At 43.1% G+C, this 19494-nt stretch overlaps 1 protein-coding gene across 1 annotated transcript in view; it reads right to left on the reverse strand.

The window, feature by feature from the left end:
* Positions 1–19494, reverse strand: part of GALNT9 (polypeptide N-acetylgalactosaminyltransferase 9) — a 215926-nt gene that overhangs the window by 97422 nt on the left and 99010 nt on the right. The window contains exon 5 of the mRNA XM_026656939.1: positions 14697–14894. Coding sequence (XP_026512724.1) covers positions 14697–14894 — 198 coding nt within the window. The remainder of the gene's footprint in view (positions 1–14696; positions 14895–19494) is intronic.

Consider the following 19494-nt stretch of genomic DNA (forward strand, 5'->3'; position numbering starts at 1 on the left):
TTTGTCTGTATCTTTCCTGAAATGTGGCGCCCAGAACTGGACACAATACTCCAGTTGAGGCCTAATCAGCGTGGAGTAGAGAGGAAGAATTACTTCTTGTGTCTTGCTTACAACACTCCTGCTAATACAAGAACAGCTTGATGTTTATTGGTGGGGAGAACAAAATCCGGCTTAGAGTCAGAAAAGTGTGTCTGATTAGAAGAAAATACGGGAGATGAAGAATGTGAGAGTTTTACCCTTTCAGCCAAGCCCAATGGTTGGCTCTGAAGCCATACTAATCAGAGTGACTTCCAGAGTGTAAGAACATTTGACTACCCGAACCAAACCAATGACAGAAGGATGATTATGGTCCAGAAAAGGACTGTGCAAATGGCACTGGGCTTGTGCCCTTATTTGCTCCTGTTGTGTCATTTTAGTCACATCTGCTAGGGCTAATGATAAGATGAAGTTTCTGCTACTGTCTGCACTGCAGATCCCATATAGTTATGGAAGACCACACTGCATTCCATTCCACCTTATGCATCATGAGTGAAACGTATCATGAGGAAGTCCTATAGCTTCTTTGTGCCTCAGTTCCCCATCTGGATAACAGGGCTAATAACACCTCCCTACCTCACAGGAATTTATGAGGATAAAAACAGAAAAGACTGAGATACTGTGGGGGCCATAAAAGAACCTTAGATAGTCAGAAATTACCAGATGAGCTCCAAGACTAGGGGTAACATTTGTAGAAGTACCTAAATGATTTAGGTTCTTAAGTCCCATTTTCAAAATGTACATAGGCACTTAGAAGCCTACGTTCCATTGACTTTTAATAAGACTTAGGCTCCTAAATCCCTTAATCACTTTTGAAAATGGGGCCTAAGTGTGAACATTAGCCCCTCAAAGCCAATTGGCAGAGGGCCCCCCATACTGTAAGTCACATCAGGTCTGACACATTGTCCCAATACATTGTTGTCATAATATATATCCCAAAGGTGTCATGTAAGGTATCCTATATAAACGGGTGACACGCTAGTCCTGAAAATCACTGCATGATGTATGTACGGGTTGTGCACAATGAGTTATAGATGTGTGCTAGAAATATATTGTTCAAATATTTTTGGGAGGCAAAACATAAAACCAGCCTGCCCTAGACAAAGGAATGTGTATTTGCCTTTCTGACTGGCATGATTACTGGACAATGAAAGTACACATACATATAAGGTAAACAAAACCATCAAGCTAAAGCAGGGGAGAAGTCCATTTAACAGTCATGCTGGGAAACAGAACCTGCACTTCCGGAAGCCTTCCTAGCTCTTGAGGCAGAGACAATGGACTTTGAGTAGTATAAGAGGAACAAAAAAAAAATCTTAGTTATCCATCATTGAGGGGATGATAGTGTGCAGCACCCTTTGAAAGCTGGATTCTCTTGGCCTGGAAGGCAAGAGCTGCTGGAAACTTAATGTAAGTGAGAAATCTGCTTAGACAAAGATTGCAATTTGCTGAAATTAAGTTTTAGTCACCAGAGAGCGTGTTTGTTTTGTTTGTAACCATCGCTGTCTCTCTTATTCTTGCTTAGTATCACTTAAACATCTGTTCTTTGTTAATAAACTTATTCTTGTTTTATTACAAAACCATCTCAGTGCTGTGTATTAAACTGGAGGGTAAATCCTCAGCTAACCAAATAGGCTGGTGTGTACTCTGTCTCTTTGGAAGTAGCAAACTTAACTTTGGTGAGCATCCAGTGAGAAGGACTGGACACTGCAGAGAGACATCTCTAGGGAGCTCAGGCATTGGGATGCACTGATTGTGACCTGCAAGGCAAGGTTTGGACCGACAGAGCCCTGAAGAGTTTGCTGGCGAGGCAGACAAGTCGGTATGTCAGGAAGCTGACACGTAGCTTAACAGCAGCAAAGCTCTCGCTTGCTGAGACAGTTGAAACAGGGGGTCACAACTCTGGGCATCCTGAGCAAGACGTCACACTAAAAATTTTAGGCGCTTTTAAAAATTTTAGGCACTTTTAAAAATTTTACCTCAGATCATTACTCATGGTGATGAGTAAAACTAAGCAAATAATTCACATTGACTATTTGGATAATTAAGCTTCTTTCTGTTCCTTAAATGTGTGTGAGTGGTTTGCAATTTTCTCTGACTGATTAATTATTTGCCAAATATTTCCTGTGGCTTGATGGTCATTTGCTGGAAATTATGTTAGGTGTATTCAATATCTGAAATTTGAGCAGCATTGGTTAGTTTTGATTGCACATGTCCATCAATCTGGTAGCGTTTTTGTTCCCTGACTGGATGAGAGTGACTCTCTAAACCAGCTTCCTGGTAAGTCAAGTCATGTTTACAAGGTCAAAAGGTGCTGTCCACAAATATATTCACTTGTTTCTGCAGACACTCCTGGTGATAAACCTGTTTTCCAGAATATTCACGAAGGATGAGATTCATCCCTTTACAGACAGCCTGTGCAAAGCACATGCATCAAACATGTCCCATTGGTCATAAGTGTGACTTGCATAATTTATAGGTCTTTTGCTGGCCAACTGCAGAGGAGTGAATTTGATTTAGAAACTGGAATAAAAAAGGGGATGCGAATAAAGCTGAAGCACATTCAATAGTTTTGAAAAGGAGCAAGTATCTGAGCAAGCCATTAGTTGTTTACCAAGCTCTAATGACGATGAGCAGAAAAATCAACTGGTCACATGCTTAAATGAAAGCACATGCTTAAGTGCTTTTCTGGACCTGGGCCAGAGTGTTCAGCATCTTGCAAGAGGAAGCCTATAGTTTGGAATCAGCGGGATTCCCTTTTGCATTCCCCAAAAAGATTAACAGGAAGCAGCTTCTTCCAGCAATAAAATGCTTCCCCTTGGGGACTCATTTCTTTTTCCTCCCTAATGAGGAACAATATCTTCAGGCACTCAGACTTCTCCCAGGTGCTGGGTCCTCTCTCACAGGAAAATGGATTTTGCAGCTGTTGACGCTGTACAATAAAGCAGTGATTCTTTAATTAAATAAGGCTGAGTATAAATTTTCTGGATGTGACTGTGTGCTCATCTTTCTCTCTATGGGCAACAGAGACATACTTTGGTTTGTTTCTCTCTCTCTCTCTCTCCTACCATTTTAATTATTTTGATTTAAAATAAACCCACACAAATCCCAGAAGCCCCAACAAAATGTTAAAAATACAAACCAGGACCACAAAATAGAAGTAACAGAGAGACAGCAGCAGATACAACACAATGCAGCCCTTTGTGTAGGAAGGTAAAACAAAAATTCCCATCACCCCTTTCTTCCCCTCTCCATTTCCATATGGCTGTATGGAGCCCACAGTCACCAAATAGTAGCTTCAGAAATTGTACAGAAAATCATTCTTGTACAAGACTGTGGTCTACAGAGCAGGGAGCCAGAAGTCAGGAATCCTGGGCTTTCATCTCAGATTTGTCGGGACTCATTGCAAGACTTTGGTTAAGTCACTCAGGGCTTGATTTCCTGAGGTGCTGAGCACCTGCCGCTTTCATTATTTTCAGCTGGAGTTTTGGGGGTTCAGCCCTTCTGAACATCAGGCCCTTAACTTCTCCACACTTTGGTTCCCCCGAGTGTTAACTAGCTATAATGCTACTGCACAATACGGTGGATTGGTAATGGGACTGTGAGTCAGGAGACCTGGCTTCTGTTCCCAGCTCTGTCACCCATCTGCTCTTCAATCCTGAGCAAGTCATTTCCCTCCCTATACCTCTGCCTCCCTATTTGGGAAAAGAGGATAGTAATACTGCGTGATATTTTCAAAAATGCCTCAGTAGCCAGGGGCGGCTCTATGTTTTTTGCCGTCCCAAGCACGGCAGTCAGGCGGCCTTCGGTGGCATGCCTGCAGGCGGTCCGCGGATTTGGCAATGTTTCTGTGGGTGATCTGCCGGTCCCGCGGCTTTGGCGTACCCGCCGCCGAATTGCCACCGAAATCACGGGACTGGCGGACCTCCCGCAGGCATGCTGCCGAAGGCCGCCTGACTGCCGCCCTCACAGCGACCGGCAGGCCGCTCCCCGCGGCTTGCTGCCCCAGGCACGCGCTTGCTGCGCTGGTGCCTGGAGCCACCCCTGTCAGTAGCTCAGAGGCCTAAGTCTCATTTTCAAAAGCGACTTAGGCACTTCGGATCCTGCATCTTATTGAAAGTCATGGGGACTTAAGCTCCTCAGTCACTTTTTAAAACGGCAACTTTTGGTTCCTAAGTTACTAAGGCACTTCTGAAAACATGACCCCGGCCTCGCCTTGGAAAAGCACTCAGAGCTCGTCAGCTGGAAAGCACCACCAAGAACTGCAGTGCATGTGTGCTGTTATTGCCTGCCTACTTCCAAGGGGTGTGGAGAGACAGTCTTTGCAAAATGTTTTGAGACAATCCAGTGGAAGGTAATATAAGCACCAAGTATTAGTGACAGCAATGGCAAAACGATAAGGTTAGAAACATAGACTACAATGGCTTTTTTGTTCTGGCATGGCTCAAGCTTTGAAATGCTGTCTGAGGAATCGATAGTATTGGCCGGGGAAGGATACCGTGCAGTCAATTTGTGTAAATTACTTTAAGATATTCTTCAATGAACTCAGCTTGAAATCCTTTCTGTGTCACGGGGAATATCGATGTCAAAGCCAGAGCTCAGCGAGGACAGAGGAGCTGAACTAGTTTTGACCTCATGTCTCTGTGACCTTGGGTGTGAACAAGAACAGACCATCTGGTACATTGCTCCTCCAGGCTGGTGTTTGGGAGTAATGTGCCCTGCACCCCGCTTTCCTAAACAAACTGGAGGATACTACTTGGTGGATTCGTCGAGAACAAAACAGATCAAATGACAGAGAAAATGAAGAGCAGTAGATTGATATATAAATATTGCTTGAAATAACAGATTATTTTTTCCCTCCAAAAAGTCATTTGATTTGCAGCCAAGCTGCATTTGAAATACTTCAGGGGACGGACGGACGGACACACACACACACACACACACCCTATTCCCAATACACTTGACCGAAAAGAGTGCAGTTCAAAAAATGCATCACACACAAAATATTTGAGCTTTCTACTTACTGCCTGGCTGAACTGCCAATTTTTTCCTTTTGATTTAGGTGCATAAGCAGCACCTTGACTCCTGATGATGGATCAGTGGGAGAACTGCATGGCACCTGTGTAAGCATTTATTTTTCCTACAAATCATGTCCTGTGTAATAAACAGCCACACGGGCTCTGAGATATGAACTCAAGGACAGATTCTGTGTTCTGGAGCTGCACGAGCTGGCAAGCTTAACAATGGCAAGGTTTGAAAATCCCATTGGAGAGAGGCTACAAAAACAGTTCGCTTTATAAACAGGGGGAACTGGGATGAGGAATGGAGTTCTGATGACACAGGGCAGTATAGGGTTGGGTTTTTTTGGAATAGTAATAATCGGAGGTCAGAATCTTAAAGAATAAACCAGGAATGGTTCTGTTCTATGCTTTTGTAAACCGGCAGCCAAAAAAGATGTCTGCCAATGAACTGATTCGTACAGCACAGCACATTCTTTCCCAAAGGACTTTACAGATGAGCCATGCTCTGATTTCAGTTACACTGGTGTAAATCCAGAGTAGCTCCACTACAGTCAGTAGAATTCACCGGTGTAAACGAGATCAGAATTAGGCCCAATACCTGTCTAAGCCAGGCTCTCTCTCACCATGGAAACACAAAGGAGACCACACTCCCATGGCATTTTGGAAGCTCATTTTTATGTATCAGTGTGTCACAACACACTTGCTGGAGTTTGCTGACTGTGGGTACTCCTGACAGCACTCCCGTGGTACAAAGCTATGGCATATTAAGCAATCAATGAGAACATATGCAATGCTGTAATACACCGCTGCTGCGGTAGGAAGATAAAATGAAAGGCGAGGCCATGCTTGGCTGGGTGCAGCTGACTAATGACTCCAGTGTTAGTGGCTGCTGATAATGAAGTCAAACACAGAGCAGTCCATCAAAAGACAGGGCAGGTGAGGAAAACAGGGCCCACAGATAAAGCTCAGTACATTAGGTGCTTTCCTTACTGTTCTATACCTTGCTGCAGAAAGAAAACCCTCAAGGAATCAGTATGGTCTAGTGCATGGCCATTTAAAGTCCTCTGAAATAGGGTTCTGTATTGTAGATTTTCTTGCAATGTCATAGGGTTTAGGGAGTGTTTTCTAAGAAACACGAATGGAAAATGACATGATGAATGTAGTGCATCAAAATAGCGATCTGCACCTTAATCTTTACTTTAGAAGTAACTCACATCTGAAAAGGCAAACACAGAAAATAGACTGCCCAAGAATCCTTTCTGAGGAACATCAACTGTCCGAAATATCAGGATATTAGCATGGGATGACATAAGATCCAGCCTTTAACCTTATCTTTTATCCAAGGCTTTTAAAGCTTTATCTCAAACTCAACCTTTCCTGAGGTTTGAAAACATTTGACCAAACTTTAGTGTCACTATTTTTCATTTTTGTTGCACTGTGCACATCCAGATTCCATCGGCTACTGGAACACTTCTGATGACGTCACGTTGCATGTCCTGGACCTGATTGCCCATATGGTGCCTCAGTGATTTCAAAGGGGCTCTACGTTGGCAAATCCCTGTGCCTGCATGAAGCACCTCTGAAGTCAGTGGGGTTCTGGGTGGATGCAGGGGCTCATCCACCCCCAACAAGCTGTAGAGTTGTACCTTAAGAGCCAAAATGCCACAAGCAAGCATATTCTGTGTGTGATACGAATCCGGGAAGAAAGAAAGAAATCTCATGGCGCAGCCTGTTCTTACGAAATGTCAAACCCAATTTTGCAGATTAAAGATGTTTGGATTGTACGAGTAAGTACCAAAAGTTCCGAGTGCTTAACCCGCATCTGCACCCGTGAGCAGCTGCTGGTTTAATCACCACTAACAGTAACGTTATGTGAAAAAAGAGAAATATTTGCCCTCTGCAATTTTTGGGGACGGGGAAGAGGAATATTAGCTGTTAGCTAGGACTAAGTGATCTCAGGATTTCCTTCATGACAAGCAGCATCAAAACCTTACGAATGTTAAGACTCTAAAGTCCTTTATCTAGGCCAAAACCTCCTTCTAGATTAACTGACACAGGAATCATGACAGCTGCATACAACTTGAGAACAACCTGTTCTCCATCAGTCCAACTATCTGCCACGTCATCAGAGTCCTGGCGCACTTTAAAATAGGATTGCCAAGTTCGGTTGGATGCATTCCTGGAGATTTCATCACATGACATAATCTTTAATTCCTGGAGACTCCAGGCCAATCCTGGAGGCTTGGCAAACCTACTTTAAAAGGCCACGCAGCACGTCCGGACGTGAGACCGCACAAGAGATCAACTGGACACCAGGCCAATTTTCAAAAAGAAATCGACCCAGAACTTTTTGCCAGAGAAATGCAAGGGGATGTCTACACTGAAGCTGGGCGCAAGCCTCCCGGCCCAGGTAAGCAGACCATAGAATATCAGGGTTAGAAGGGAGCTCAGGAAGTCATCTAGTCCACCCCCCTGCTCAAAGCAGGACCAATCCCCAGACAGATTTTTGCCCCAGATCCCTAAATGGCCCCCTCAAGCCATGTGTGATAGTGGGGCTTGCACTAGCACGCTAAAAATAGCTGTGTGGATGCTCAGCACTGGCAGAGGCTCAGGCTAGTCACTCGAGTGTGGACCTAGGAAGTAAGGTGAGCTTGAACCTGGGTGGCTGGCCTGGACGTCCACCACTGCTGCAACGCCCAGTCAGTAATTTTTAGCGTGCTAGCGTAAGCCCTGCTACCGCGAGTCCTGCTAGCATGGGAGGCTCGCTACCAGCTGGAGAGCAGACATACTCTAAGGGTATGTCTACACTGCAATTAAAAACCTGTGGCTGGCCTGTGCCAGCTGACATGGGCTCGCAGGGCTCAGGCTGCAGGGCTGTTTAACCATGGTGTAGACATTCAGGCTGTGGGTGTCTAAATGCAGTGTAGACATAACCTAAGAGACACGCAGTAAAAAAAATCCAACCACAATGAACTGGGAGCACTACTGAGTCAGTAACCGAAGGTGAAATCTTCCTCATGAGTTTCAGACAAAAAAATCTCTAAAAATTGTGAGAGAATTTAGCGATGCTTTTCCGTCATCATAATGTCTGGGCTCCAGCAATACCGACAGAAGCATAATAACCTAATTCAGCAAACTCAGATTTAAGCACCAACCATTTCTCCCTATAAGCCTGTGTGGTGTGGCTTTCCTTTGTTTGTATTCTGATATGCAAGGTCTACTTCCTCCCATCCTCCCAATTTCCTAGCTATCTATTGAAAAAGGCAAAAACAACCATTGTAGTAGATGAAAAGCAAGTTGTTTCCTAGGAAATGTATTAGACCATCTAAATACAGGGCTATCTGGAGGAGAGGCTCAAACTCACGTAAAGAGTTATTAAAAAAGTGGAAATTAATTTTAAAAAAGTATATTCTCTCCTCTGAATATCCCAGGACCCTAACATTATTAGCTTGGAAGATTATCAAGAATCTCTATCTTTTGATGGAGAAAGGCATTATACTTAATACAAGCACTGGGAAAGGTCTACTTTTTCACTCCATCAATTTGTTTCCCCAATTAATCCTGTCTTCTGCCTCTGAGTTCTTAACAGACAAAGGGTGAAATCCTGGCCCTGTTAAAGTTAGTGGGAATTTTGGCATTTACTTCAATGGGGGCAAGGATGTCCCCTTAAGGAACCAGTTCAGATGTCTCAAAACAGGGTTCAAGACCTGCACAGTCAGCAAAGAGAACTTTCAATGACGTAGGAGGTATGGGAATGGATTTAGAAGAGATAACTCTTCTATCGGCAGACATACTGCTATATGAACTATCATTGCCAAGGAAGAGATCTATGGGTAGACTTTGTTTAACTTCCATTGGCCAAATGAGAACCACAGTAGCTTCAAGTGTCAGATATCTATCACTAAAGTTCACATTTTTATTCTTTTGTTTACATTTTGAAGACTTTTTTATCCTTTTGTCTCCTAAAAAAAAAGGAAATATTTGTCTTTTCTTTTCTTCCTTTCCATCTGCCTTTTTGAGGAATGGAATTACATGATTAGAGTTGGGTGGGAAACAGTTTTCCCAACCCACAAGAATTTTCCAGATTTCAAAAAAAATTTCCCATCCCGAATCAAGATGAAAGGTTGAAATCTCATAAATTTCTGCACACCAAACATCTGAGACAAACCAACCAACCAACCAACCTGGATATGGTTAATTAACCAACCAACCTGGATATGGTTAATTGAAACATTTAATTTAAAATCTGACCTTTTTATTTTTTAAAAAACATTTCCCTCCTATAAATTAACTCAAAGTTCTCAACAAAAAGTCCTTTCAAACCAATAACTGAGCTTTTTCATTTACAAAGTGTTGAAACAGGGCATTCCGACAATTCCGTTTCCAAAACTTTTCAAAATGGGGAATCCATTGAAACCAACCCTTTCCCATGAAATGTTTTCATTTTGACAAATCAGCATTTTTCCAGTGAAAAATGTTTTGTTGAAAAATTCCTGATCAAGTCTTTAAATGACGTTTGACAGAGTGAAATTTAAACACACACACAAATATAGGCCTGACTTTCAAGAGTGCTGAGCAGCTACAATGGGGACTAGGTTCTCAAAAGGTTTTCAACATACAGCAGCTCCCATAGTTCTGAAGGAGATGCGGGAGAATTCTCCACAGTCCTCAATAGGAGTTGAATCTCCACCGGCTCCATTGAGACCAATGGGAGCTTCTGGGTACTGAGCTCTTTCGAAAATCTGGCTTTCCACAAACCATCAATCTGCAACTCCTAAAATAGGCTTGCTGTTAACTTTTAAAGTGTAGCTATCATGTGTCTATGGAAGTGTTTTATTTTCCCGGGGGGGGGGGGAAGATTAACGACACTAATGGGACAGGACGAGGCCTGCCAATCTCTTCGCAGGTTCATTTGTTTTCTCCATGGAAGTCTGCAGGGTTCTCACTAATTGGAAAATAGCAGGGATGTCTTCGACAGTTTAATAAACGCTTTTAGTTGAAGGCAGAGTTTTTCTTAATTAGAGCTAAAACTATTCCCACATTTCCCTAGCTATACCCTGTAAATCTGAAAGTTTGGGAGATGCTGGGCATGAGTTTGCTATGCCATCAGATCAGGACGACAGTGTTTGACACTCACATTGCACTTACTTGGCATGGAGATGGAGGTCAAGGTGGAAAGGAAGGATGGCCTAGTGCTAAGGGCACTTGCCTGGGCACCTGTAGACCCTGCTCTGCCACATTCTTGTGTGACTGCGGGCAAGTCACTTGGGGCCAGATTTTCAAAGTATTTAGATGCCTAAAGAAATAGACAGACCACGAATGGGATTTGAAAAAGGCCTAGGAATCTAACTCCCTAGGGAGCTAGGCATTTTAAAAACCCTGCTAGGCAACAATCTGCATCTTGAATGCCTAAATACCTTTGAAAATCTGGCCCTTAGTCTCTCTGTGCCTCAGTTCCCATCTATAAAATGGGCATAACAGTATTTCCTTACTTCACAGAGGTGCTGTGAGGATAAATCTGTTAACGATTGTGAGGTCTAAGCCTTGGTTCGCTTTACCTGATGCTTCATCAGCAGGGTATTTTAAAGAGTGTGAAAATATAACTGAGAGGCAAACTTGGTTGCTTTGAAATAGACGAATAAATATGTCATTGCTGTGACTAATCCCCTGAATGCCAGTGCTGTGATAGCAACTCCTTGCTGCCCCCAGAGAACTGGGGGAAAGTTTGCTCTCCTCCCTGATTCCCCTTTCCTTCTAACAAAGCCGCTCAGAACTGGTATATAGTGTCTAGTTAGCAAACCTCCTCCACTGGGAGCTGGAAAAGCCAGCTCTAAAAAGGACTTCCTGTTCCTCTTCATCAGTTTCACACACAAAAAATTATAAAAGACAAAAACACCATCTCACCCAGGGGTGAACACTTTGAACAAAATGATCACTCCCTATCGGACTTCTTAGTCCTAATCCTCAAAGGAAACCTGCACAACGCCTTCAAAAGATGAGTCTAAATTCATAACTATGATAGACACTAAAAATCATGATCTTATAAAGACATTGGCTATATGGTTCATTACAACAATTTGTAACCCACCAACTCTCCTCTGTCTTATGACTGCAGAGGTATTGACTGCCCACTTTACCAGGAATGGTCTCTTGCAACATCTGTTAACTCCTTATGCTTAATAGTTTGTTCCACCTTGTATTGAGCTTTGACATTCTGATTAGCTTTCCCAGACCTGAAGAAGAGCTCTGTGTAAGCTCAAAAGCTTGTCTCTTTCACCAACAGAAGGTGGTCTAATAAAAGCTATTACCTCTCCCACCTTGTCTCGCTTCATCAGTGGCACTTTCATACACGCCTTTTCCATTACTGTTACTACTGTGTGCGTGGTGCAGATACTTATATGATTGAAATGCTATAAAGCTGGATTGCATTTAACCTGTATAGAGGGCTCGCTTGGTGGCTTGGTTGGATGCTTGACATTTGAAGAATAAACGTTATGGCTGACAAGAAAACAAGAATTCTGTTTTGTGAAAAAATTCAAAATTTGTTTTCATTTTTTATCGGAACCAAAATGAGAACTTTTAAAATTTTCCATGAAAAAAAAAAAAAAGCAGTGTTTAGGGCACTCATCTGGGACGTGGGAGGCCCAAGTTCAAATCCTTGTTCTGCCTGATTTAGAGCTGGGACTTTAATCTGGGTCTCCCATATCCCAAATGCGTACCCTCACAACCAGGCTATTGGCTATTCTGGATCAGTGTCTGTATATTTGTCTCTCTCTGTCCCCAATACCTTGGACCTGGGAAACCTGCCCAACTAAAGGTTCATCAAAACTGATACATTTCCACATAAAGTTTCCATTTTGAGGAACTGGCATTTTCCAATGAAAAAACCTTTCACTGAAAAATTCCCTCTAATAAACAGGACTGCAAGTCCAGCAGCGTGTCACATTTCTGGACAAGCACTGACTGCCCATCAGCAATCCGAGCTCTGTTGATTTAGCGTCGATATTAGATGGATGCCTAACTCCCTTACGCTCCCTTGAAAATCTCCACCTAAAACTTTTTTGAGGCACTTGCTCCCAGCGAGATTTGTCAGCATTCGCGGCTTGACACTGATGCCTGCACTTCAGCACATATAATTCATCATTTTACAGAGACACTTATGTAATCAGAACATCTCTGTGTCCCAGGTATTTGGTAATCAGGGTCAGGCACCCAATCCGAGCACTGCTGTCTCATCTCTCTCTGGGCAGCTTAAGCATTGTTCAGCTGGAGAGTTTCTTCAGTTAGGTTCTGCACGGAATAAAATTGCCGCTCTTGGGAACTAGACACTTAAATGCATCAGATTTCAACAACACTACTCCTGTGTTTGTGAGCCTGGTTTCCCACTGCATTACTCCAGTTTGATGCCATTGTAACCCTGTTGAGATCACCGGCATAAAACTGGAGTAAAGCAGTGGTGAATCAGACCCTGTATATTTAAAGTGAAATTGACTCTTCCAGTATTTCAAGAAACAAACATGATCCCTTCCTTCTTTTTCCTCTGCCAAAGGATCTTGAGGCTGATTTTCAGAGGTGCTGAGTAAGTATAGTTTGCGCTGACATCAGGTGGCGTGCTGGATGCTCAGCACAGCAACAAATCAGGTCCACAATGACAAAAGGAACTTCCTAAAGTGAGACTTCATGGTTCAGCCTCTTTTGATGCACAATAATTGTCCCCAGTACGGTAGATGTTCAAGACACTGGAACAATGTATATGAAAATTAATATAGTGATTTTATTTATATCCTGGAGGCAATGAGGCATGCACTATCCCTTGGGAACAGAGAACAAATACTGATTTCAGAAACTAAAAGCCTTGGTTGATGTATTTTCTCCATTAATAAACTATTTCCAAGAGCTGAATGGAAACATAAAACAACAACTGCACTTTAAAAACAACGTGAGGAAAGCAGGCAAGTTATCCAGGAAAACTGATTTCCTAAGTAATTACTTTCTAGTTTATTGAGGCTTCACACAGAGCAAAGGGTCACTGATGAAGGACTGTGTGCTGCTCTGTGATAAATAAGGTTAATGTTACGGTACAGTTCCGTGCTGTGGTCACGAGGCAAAGGTAGGAATCTAAGAGCAATTTCAAGGTTTGCTCTGAAGCAGAATGACACTTTCCTGTACGTGAGCTTGACTCTGCGCTTTGGCTCCAACCAGCAAAGCATTTAGGCACCTGGTCTATCCCATTGACTTGGCTGATATCAGTGGGACTACTCAGGTGCTTAAAGTTAAGCACATGCTTAAGTGCTTTTCTGAATCAGGGCCAGAGCACTCAACATCTTGCAGGATCGAGCCCTGAAAAGGAAATTAGATCTCCATGTTACTCAGGGACTGCACTGGGGCAGTATGTTTGAGTAGAAGACCCAGGCTAGATTCTCCCATCAACCCAGCACTGCCTACTCCAGGGGTTAGGTCGGCTTAACTACGTCACTCAGGGGTGTGGATTGACCCCTGAGTGACCTAGCTGGGTTGGCCTAACTTTTTTAGTGTGGACCTGGCTTTGGGCTACTCACAGATTGTCAAGTTGCTTACCACTTTACCAAACCTCAGCAAAACCCTGTCTTGTTCTTGATGAGCTCTACAAGGCTTGCTCAGGTCTGGAGTGAAATGCAACACTTTCCTGTATGAGAGCTCAGTCCTTCAAGGTGTAGAGAAGAATAAGGTGCATGCCAGGAATAAAAGCTTCCATCCCGTTTTTAATATATTTCCAGCACAACATGTGCCGGAAGTGATTCATTTAGCATTGCGTGCAGAGCCTTTAACATGCTACATTCATTTTGGCTAGATATTTTCATCTAACACACACATTCTCACTAGCCACAGCTGGTGCAACTGGCCAACCTTTCAGTTCACCTCGAAAGCTTCAAGGTATTGGGTGAAACTCCACAAGATCTGAAATGTGAACAGGGTCATGGTTAGCAAATTGTACCAAGAGACTACACATTGCCTGAAAGCCACAGCTTACCCAGGATCTCCTGAAGGACCTAAGCCATCATATATACCAGCACCGTTAACACAGTAGGTGCAGTTAGATGGCAACAAATGGTGCCAGGACACAAACATTTTGTTTGCAATCATAAGGCATCAAAAACTATATGAAAAAGCCAATAGAATATTAATCCTTGCATATCAAGGTGATTGGTGTCTGGGGAATACGATCAACATGGATGGATAGATATACAAGGTTGGGTAGGTAGGGATTGTGCCTTCTTTTCTTTGGAAAACACTTTGATTATGTGGATAAGTAACAATAGCTAGAGGAGCTATGGCATGTACCTGGCTAGAGCTGTGATCTTTACACACCGAGGGCCCTATTTCAAACCTCCGCACACCCATTAGGCCCTCAAACTCCTGCGTTTGCACATGGCAATACGGGAAATGCACACATAATTAAATACCTCTTTGGCATATGCACTTGTAGGTTTTGAAGACCCCCACAAGCAAGTACATGTGTTTGTCGGCCATGCTTGTTCTGCCTCCCCTTCCTAGTCCTGTAGAGAGCCTGCAGCACATCCTCCCTTACCTTGCACAGCAGCAGGCGGCAGCTGAAACGGAAACAATGTTAGCGACAAAGCAATTGCACTGTAGATTCACCTGATGGGAGCAGACTCGTCCCCTTTATCGAGCCAGTCCTGGGGCGGGATTATATACATGCACCAGAGTCCCCAGTTGTAGCCGTGGGCAGCATTGGCGTATTGCTGCACTTCGAACGTGTTGTACTTGATGTTGTCAATAGCTGGTAGGATGATTCGCTTTCGATCTTCTTTGATCCGGGTAAGCGCCGGTTCCACCCTGGAGACAATAAAAGTAGCAAAAGTGTTTTCTGGCCATTCAATAATCCAAACCCCTTTAGCAATCTGATAAAGTGAACAATGAAGTTCTCTAATGCTGCAAGCAATGACACAGAGAGGCAGCCCTCTGGTGCAGCTTAGAGTGATTTAATGTGGGTTACTGTCGCACACAACAGAGACACGGGCCTTGGTGCAGATAATTTGTGCAGCAACAGCTTCTCAATTGCATGGAACTGATGGATCAGAGGAATTAAATATAGTCATTTTATCGTCAAGGTCACTAGTTTGGATCCAGCCTGGTCAGTGGTGACTAGGAATTTAGCAACTAAAAGTTTCCCCTGATGCCTTTCCAGTGGCCATTGTGAAATGAGTTGGGGTTCCCATTCCTCTTCCTCATGGGAAAGGGTATATATAACTTGTAAAAACACCATCAGAATCAGCACTAATTGATGTCCTGGTTGGCTGTCTCTGGAAGGACCGCCTGAAGGGATGAGGGGACGATTCGGTCTTGATGGTGTTTGAAGAACAGAACTCACCAAGGGCTGAATGAGTCTGAAGACACTATTATTTGTTTTTTAAAAACTGGTCCCTCCAGCTCAGGGGTCCATTGGCAAGCCTACTCTGTCCCTTCTATACCACATGCATCAAGAGAGGACTTCAACCCCCAGGTTTTTCAGCCCAGCAGCTTTCACAAATACTATAATGATTTCAAAATACTTAAGTTGGTGAAGCGCATTGCAAAGGGAACTATGTTCCAGCGGGTTTCAGAACATGCTAAAAATACTGCACACGTTATCCCTCAATGAAGTGCTAGGTAAATATTAACTTACAGATAGGGAAGTGGAGGCAAGGAGGGTCACTGGCTGGTGCAAGGCCACAAAGCAAATCAGTGGTAGGTCTGGGAGAAGAACTCAGCAGTTCCCAGCTCCTACTGCCTTTCTAGTCCCTTAGATAATGCTCCCTCTTGCAGAAAACATAAACAATTAAGGATGAACCTAAACGCTGACGATTTTACAAAACTCTCAAACTTCTTTAATTTTTTTTTTTTTTGTGGAAGCGGCGGTTTGCTGGATTCACAAAACTCAGAGGTTAAACACTCATTTTCCATGATTTAAAAACTCATGCTTTGTTTTGTTTTTAAGTGAAATTATTGTTTCTCTTTGCTGACTTTAGGATTGTTCCCACCTATCTTGCGTATTAGGTATAAAAGCTGTACAGACAGACACCAGATACGTTGAGAAACCATCCCCAAGTCTCACCGTGAAATGCATCCTCTGGTTTTCTGCTTCCTTCCATTTGCTGAAACATCAAGGGTCCAATCCTGCAAGGTGCGAAGTGTGCCAAGCAACCTTAGCTCACAGCAGGAGTAAAGGGGTGATCAGCTCCTCTGAAGAGCTGCTCAGCACCTTGCAGAATCAGGTTCCATATGCACCTGAGCTGTGATTGTTCCTTAGGCATTCGTACCAGTGTTTTTTTTTTATTGCATGTCGTTTAAATAGGCAATACACCCAAAGCACAAAGCAACATATTCTTTTGCTGGAGGGACAAGTAACATTGGCGTGGATTGCTGGACTGCAGTACATTAGTTAGGATGCCAATCTGCAGGAGCTTTGGACCAGACTCATGCACAGTCACGCAGTGTCAATGTGACCTAACAAATCAGGATAAATAGCAGCGTTGCCATTTATACAAGATTATAGTTATGAGATTAACTGTCTTTGAAGGACAGTGGGTGTCCAAGGGAAAAGCTCCTGATATTCTAAGAAAGCAGGGTGGAATTAAAAAAAATGGCTCTGCACAGCATTCTGAAATTATATCTGTGCTTGTCAGGCTACAGACATCAGGAGACACAGAGAAAGAGCTCACCAAAGTGACTGAGGTGTCAGCCAGCCACGTTTCCCCTATCACGGAGCATGTGCCTCCACTCACTCCAATAATAATTGCTGTGAATAATCTCAGCGGGAGCATCTCCCACTCCGGTTCTGCTTGAAAAATGAAGGATTTGAAAATACCAAACAGGTGCAGGTGTCACTAATGACACACCACTAATTGTTTCTCTGCAAGAGGAGCCCTCCTCTTGTTGTGACATATGTTACAGAAGAAGTCACCTTGGTGCATGTTATTGTCAAATAAGAACCATCTGAGGAAAGAGCCCTAAGGGATTTATGGGCTTTCCAGAAAAGGGAGAGGGATTTTTTCCCCTCGTTTCTTCTCAGCGTTGATGAATGGATTGGAGCGTCCTGCCATTACTGGTGTTATTCATCTTGCGTGCATTTATCTGCAATCACTATGGAGCTACGGTCTGCAGTGTGGTGTAGTGGATAGGAATGTGCCACTGACCTCCAGTATAATCTTGGGTAAGACACTTCATGGGTCTGTGTCTCAAGCTATGTCTACTCTGCCCCGCAGTTCGGACTAAGGGGGGGTCTGAATAGCAGCGCGCACCAAAGTGCTGCGCTGTAACTCCCCCCTGTAGATGCGGCAGAGGTGAACTAAAAGGTTCCTAGTTTACATTAATGTAGCCCTCTTCAAACTGGACTACGTTCATGCGAACTAGGAACCTTTTCAGTTTGTGTCCATATGGATATTTTTTTCCTTTTGACTTGTTTTGTTTCGGATCATTTTTGGATGTTTTCTTACACCCCCACCTTTTTTTTTTAAATGCTAATTTTTTAAATGAGACACCATTTCTAAACAAAAAAAGCAAAACAGTTCTTTTTGAGCCATTTCAATTTTTTTCCCCAATTTTTTTCCAGCTGAAACTATTACGCTGAATTTGACCCATTTACAATTTGCCAAAAAATAAAAATAAAAATAAAAATGCCCAGCTATAATCCTGACCCAGTCAAATACCCACTGTGTAGACACAAAACAAAGACGTCAAAAGATATGGCCCATTGCTCTGAAAGAAGAAGCAACAGCAATTTACAACTAATAGGACATCTAATGATGACCATTCAATGAGTCTGGAGCTGAAAGCTCTAATACTGTAGGTAGATATCCAAAGCATATGTGACGTTTCAGATTTTCCTTCTCCTTCAAGCTACTGGTTTCTGGCATCACATTGTTCCCCTTCCTTCAACCTAAGCTCCTCTCCTCTTACCACCAAGAGATCTCTCAATGCATTTCATGACTCCAAAGAAAGCCACTGTCCATCTACTAGTTCTCCGAACTAGTCCAGTATCTTCAGTGATAACACATGGTGGGGAACCTCTAGGTGACTGGTATTACAGCAGGATGAAATTGGTGACAAACTTTCACAAACAATTTTGCAAGCTATTTTCATCTTTTGTGAAATTTGCGGAGTCGGAAAGTTATTCACAGTGAAAGATGGAACCCCTCAAAAAGCCACTTTCCTGTGAAAATTTGCACATGTGAATTTTGAACAAGCTAAAAGAGGAGGGGGCTGGAGCCTCAATACCACCAAAAACTCATGGTCTAGAGCAATTAGCAGAGTGCTGGAAGCTGGAAAGCCCTGAGTTCTATTCCTGCCTAGTGGACTTCATACAGGTGCTGTGTAAACGCAAGGTATTACTACGTCTGTAAACATTCCTGCCCCCATTTTACAAAGGGAGACTCTGAGGATAAGTGAAGTGATGTGTTAAGATCACACAACAAGTCAGTATCTGAACCAGGACTGGAATTCAGGTCCCCTAACTCCCCAATGCATCCTCAGGCAAGTAACTTTACCTCTGAGTACCCGTGTCCTCATGAACAGAAATCATTCACGTTCAAGTATTCTGAACCACAAAGATCTGATTTTTAAAACAATGTATTCCTTATGTATCCCACCATCCGTTTAGCCACAACCTTAGCAAATGGGACATTAGAGTCTGTGGCACAAGACAAAGGGAATTAGAAAACATTTCAAATGCAGAGAAGCTGCCTGAGAATTATTTCTCAGCAAAACCCCAGAGTGTTTTTTCCATTAAGCACTACGCCCCTGTGAAATTTCACAGCTTGATGTGCCAGATCAGTGGGAATAGAAATGCAGAGACGAGGTATTCAGGCACCATGCTACAGCTCATCCTGATGTTGCTCAGGACCGTTATTATCGCAGATTCTGTCAACACCTTTTTTTACTGCAGAACCTAATTGTGCTCTGTTTTGCCAACTAGCTGCCAAGACCCGTATGAAATATTTAGCCAGCTGATCTAATGGAAAGTTACTGTAACAGGACTGGCATACTGTGGTATGAGTGGCATACTACATTTACATTACTTGTTTTAGGTAATCCATGAAATATGAGCCATCTATTGTTGGGTCTTGCCAGCTAAATTCAGGCTTGGTGTAACTCCAGTGCTTTCGATGGAATTACTCCAGATTTGAGATTGTCTCCATGGGCTGAGCTGCACTGACAGCAAATCCTTTGTCAATTTGGCCAGTAATTCTGGCTTTGTTTACCTAATCGCTTATGTTTTTTTAAGGGATTAAGATTAAATCATTTACAGTAATTTATGTTTTATTCTCAGTTTAAGACGCTACACTATGTGGATGTACTTACCCTCCTTATGGAGGCTACTGTTCTACCCTGCCTTTTTCCTGTACCACCTCCTCCAGCACACAAGGAAGTCAGGAGTTCTGGGTACAGAGAGGGCTGA

Source organism: Terrapene carolina, unplaced genomic scaffold, assembly GCF_002925995.2.
Source record: "Terrapene carolina triunguis isolate 2854851 unplaced genomic scaffold, T_m_triunguis-2.0 Scaffold234, whole genome shotgun sequence".
Lineage (NCBI taxonomy): Eukaryota > Metazoa > Chordata > Testudines > Emydidae > Terrapene > Terrapene triunguis.